The sequence below is a fragment of the Zophobas morio genome, unplaced genomic scaffold (genome assembly GCF_036711695.1).
Source record: "Zophobas morio isolate AGI-343-1 ecotype UQ-CSIRO unplaced genomic scaffold, CSIRO_AGI_Zmor_V1 ptg000029l, whole genome shotgun sequence".
Taxonomy (NCBI): Eukaryota; Metazoa; Arthropoda; class Insecta; order Coleoptera; family Tenebrionidae; genus Zophobas; species Zophobas morio.
This window is the reverse complement of record NW_026972134.1, coordinates 5,983,504-5,987,371: the sequence shown is the minus strand read 5'-3', so window position 1 is coordinate 5,987,371 and position 3,868 is coordinate 5,983,504. Positions and strand designations below refer to the sequence as shown.

The 3,868-nt window shown below is 30.7% G+C and overlaps 1 protein-coding gene across 1 annotated transcript; it reads right to left on the bottom strand.

Moving 5' to 3' along the window:
• Positions 1 to 209: 209 nt before the first annotated feature.
• LOC135137609 (uncharacterized) lies at positions 210 to 3,470 on the bottom strand. The gene is made up of 5 exons (XM_064067303.1): positions 3,326 to 3,470; positions 3,183 to 3,267; positions 2,982 to 3,131; positions 2,778 to 2,925; positions 210 to 452 (listed from the first exon to the last, which is right to left on the bottom strand). The coding sequence occupies exons 1-5, from the start codon at positions 3,412 to 3,414 to the stop codon at positions 334 to 336; spliced, it is 591 nt and encodes a 196-aa protein (XP_063923373.1). The 5' UTR covers positions 3,415 to 3,470; the 3' UTR covers positions 210 to 333.
• Positions 3,471 to 3,868: the final 398 nt, after the last annotated feature.

Sequence of the window (3,868 nt, the reverse complement as noted above, 5' to 3'; positions counted from 1 at the left end):
ATCGTTTAAATTTATGTACAGAGTTGATTCAAATCTTCTAGGGTTCAAATCCCTAGTCAAATCCACTTCAAAGTTTTAGGGGTACAATATTGTGACCTTAAAATAGGTCATACATTTTGATTTCTTAGACTTCATTTTATTTCTTTAATGGCCCCCAACTTCCAATTGTTATTAGGCCACACGTTAATACGTCTGTTACTTGCACTGTATTAAAATTAAATTATTTATTAAAGAATATATAATATATAATTATTTCTGTACACAAATAATTACAAGTGATTATACAAAGATTCAGTACAGTAAGTATTAAAAGTTAAAGTTTTAATAAAATCTTTAGGCATCATCATAAGCTTCATAAATATTCTCTTCAGGAATATCAGTTTTGCGTCCATGTCCACGAAACTGCCTTAAGGACGTGGATGTCACGACGTAAGTGACAAGGCCATTTAGTGCTGCAACAGGAAAATTTCATTATCAACAAAAAACTATAAGTGAAACTGAGATTGTGTATACAACTTTTTCAATAAACTAATTTAATAGTACATTATACAACGATCATCCATATTGCTACCCATTCTCAAGATATAAGCGCGGGGAGTTTTATCTGGGACACCTGTATATAGTGGGATTGGGTTGGTGGGCTATAGCGGTCTAATAATTACTTTTTGTTTCTTACTTTTCCACTACTGGAAACATCGTGTCAGCAAACTGAAGTGTTTGATCTTGTGAAACTTTTAACAGTGTATCTGGATCTAAATTTTAAAATAATCCATAAAGATAAATATTTTAGATTTGGGTAGCGATCCGCATTCAGATAGACTAATTTATTATTATTCGAACCCAGACCGGGACTCGGGACAAGACCCAAAGATCCGGATGTAGGTAAATCCGGATGTGAAAAAATCCGTAAACGCGGGTGGTATATAGATATTCACAATTATTTTTAAGTAAAATTCGCCAAGCAAGGAACGTACTGTTTATACCGAAATACTGACACATGTTTTAATTGATTTAAATTTAATGAATTTGAAATTACATCTTGTGCATGTATCGATTACTATTCATTAGTTTTATGTAATTATATATGTGCTTATCACAAGATAAATTTGCCATTTTTATTTTTAATTTAACTGTAAATAATAATCGATTGTTGACAAGGCTATTGTACACTTAAACAACTGAAATGTGCTTGCTTAAATTAATAAACCCACCGTTTTAGTTCTCCAACTTTTGTGAAGTGGTACCACCCGTTTACTTTTAAAAAGAAGGTTAATGCGAACTTGGTTCATAAAATTTTGACCATGATTCTATTATTTTCGCTTAGTCTCGATTAAGCTTGTGAGTGATAATTTTTTTCTGAAAATGTGGAAAAGTCACACAAATAAAATAAAAGACCAAGGAAAAATAAATAATGGGCTTAAAAATTGAAGTAAGTTGTCAACAGCCGTCAAATTGTCTTTTCCTACAGTTTACAGTTAATTGATTTAAAAGAAAATGCCTATTATAATTTTAATTTGTGTTTGTATAAATTATTACGTCAAATGAAGGACAAAAATAAACTGATAATATAAACTGGTCGCTCCCATTAACAAACAGCAATTAAGCAAAAAAAAAAAAAAAAATAAATGTGAAACTTATCATATACCTATTATTATTAGGCCCATTAATAACGGATCCAAAACCCACCATTACCTTTCTTTTATTTTGAAATCATAATGGCAGATGTCTCGTATTTTACTAAATAAATCAGCCTAAATGAAAATTCATTTTCTTTCATTAATGTCTCATAATTTTTTATTATTTTTATTGATGTTTAAAGGTTTCAGTTGTTACGAATTTATATTATTGCCTAGTTCAACAAATATGAATTCCTACAATATTCCACCATTAGATTTATGCTTATTTATTTATTGAAATATATATAAATCCCCACAAATACGCCCAACTTTGTATAGATGTAAGAAGTTGTAAAACTAAGTCAAATTATGAGCATTACTCACTAATTTGTTGTTAAATAAGGCAATAAACCTGAACTGAAGTACTCAGTAACAAAATGTATTAAACATTTATTGACGGAAAGCAACGGTTTTTATAACTGTTTTCGTAATTATAATAGCCACACTGATGTGTTTCATAACAAATAATTTGAAATTCTTTGTTTATTATAGATTTATTGACAAAAGAAAAAATGGTACGTATGGAAAGATTTTTAGAACAAAATAAATGAAAAACATAATAGATAAATTAACAGATAGTACGGATATTAAAGGAATTAGCGACGAAACGTGGTGAAAACACACAAGACTTAGCCCAAATAAGGATACTAAAAAGAAAACCAAAAGAGTACTGAACTTCACCAGCATTCTTAAACCTTCAGCGGTAGACAGGCTTAGGATTAAGTAAATAAATGGATAGTATTCAGTACTTTTAAAAAATAATCATGCAAGTCTCATATGTGAATGAAATAATTAATTTTAATTGCATTAAAATTCCATTTTTTGTTTTTCAAACTACAATAATCTTCTTTATGAAAAAATGTTAACCACCACTACTTAGTGGTACCTATTTTAAGTTATTTTTTTGTCACCTATGTGTAACGTTTAAAGAATGTTGGTTACTGTGATAACCCCACCCGCAGCGTAGTGCGTGAATAACAATCTCAGTTCATTTTATGTACATCTAAGTACTGTCTACAAATATTAAGTCATAAACGTCTTTTATCACTAATCTTATTATTACCCTTTAATTATAAATTAAATAATATAACTACTACTTACCAAATACAATCAATCCATAACATAGTTGTGGAACACAAAATCTTAATATCGACCAGTAATCTACAATTATATAAATAATTGTCGCAAACGTAAAGCACAACTCTATCAATTTTCCCAGAATCCACGGAGTAAATTGCTTCCTATCCCCCTGTAAAATTAATTTTCACATTAACGTGCGTTCCTTATTTTATTCCAGAAAATTACTATTAATAACCCGTAATAGAGTTCATATCCTAACGCTGCAGAGATGAATATGAGAAGATATTTGACAAGGTTATCAGTGTCCTCATGACGAAAGTACCGTCTTACCATGAAAAAATTCGTTACAAAATGTATTGTAAGCACTGACAGTATCTAAAAAAGGAACGCATTAATGAGTATTAATTAAAAAATGAGTATATTTACCAAGCCCACAAGGGGGACCCTCAAATTGTATGTTCTACGATCGGTCGGAAAGTGTTTGTTGTAGAACGACTTAACCTCAACAACCCTGGTAAACACAGATAAACAGTACACGTTTATTAACAACGCAATATTAATGTACTCACTTTTGGGATAATTTTGAGCAGATATTTTGCGCTTTCACTGCAGGATCGGCCATGCTTTTATTATTATTATTTATCTGCTGAATTTGCATTATCTAAGTGCTACGTTTGGAAGTAGGTAAGTGTACTTAAGTGGGGTGGGGATGGGGAAACCGCGGCTGAGCACGCTTTTGGAGCGACCTTGTCAAACAATGGAACATTGTTTTTACAATTGTTAGTGATTCCACCCACTAAACAGTCGCAAAATCTAAAGCTGTCGTGCTGTCATTTTTCTTTCGTATTCTAAATAAAAGAAACTTTCCTTACAAAAATGTGAAAACGTTGTTTCGAATAGAACCATCGCAGAGCATGAATAATACATTTGAGTATCTTATTTTGAAACTATGAAACCATAAATTTATGAGACAAGCATGTACATATACAAGCTAAATATGTGGTAGCTTAATTTATGCGCCCTTGTCTTGAAGATATGATAAGATGAATAAATTTAATTTTTGCTACATTTTGAGTTCTTGAAACAGATGAGATAAGGCAGTACTTGTAAAC

Excerpts from the sequence above, each read along its gene's own strand:
- LOC135137609 (XM_064067303.1), bottom strand. The coding sequence starts at position 3,414 with ATGCAAATTCAGCAGATAAATAATAATAATAAAAGCATGGCCGATCCT. Across the intron at positions 3,132-3,182 it reads GGGTCCCCCTTGTGGGCTTG|ATACTGTCAGTGCTTACAAT; the intron begins GTAAATATACTC and ends TTCCTTTTTTAG. Across the intron at positions 2,926-2,981 it reads TCTATTACGGGTTATTAATA|GGGGATAGGAAGCAATTTAC; the intron begins GTAATTTTCTGG and ends TTAATTTTACAG.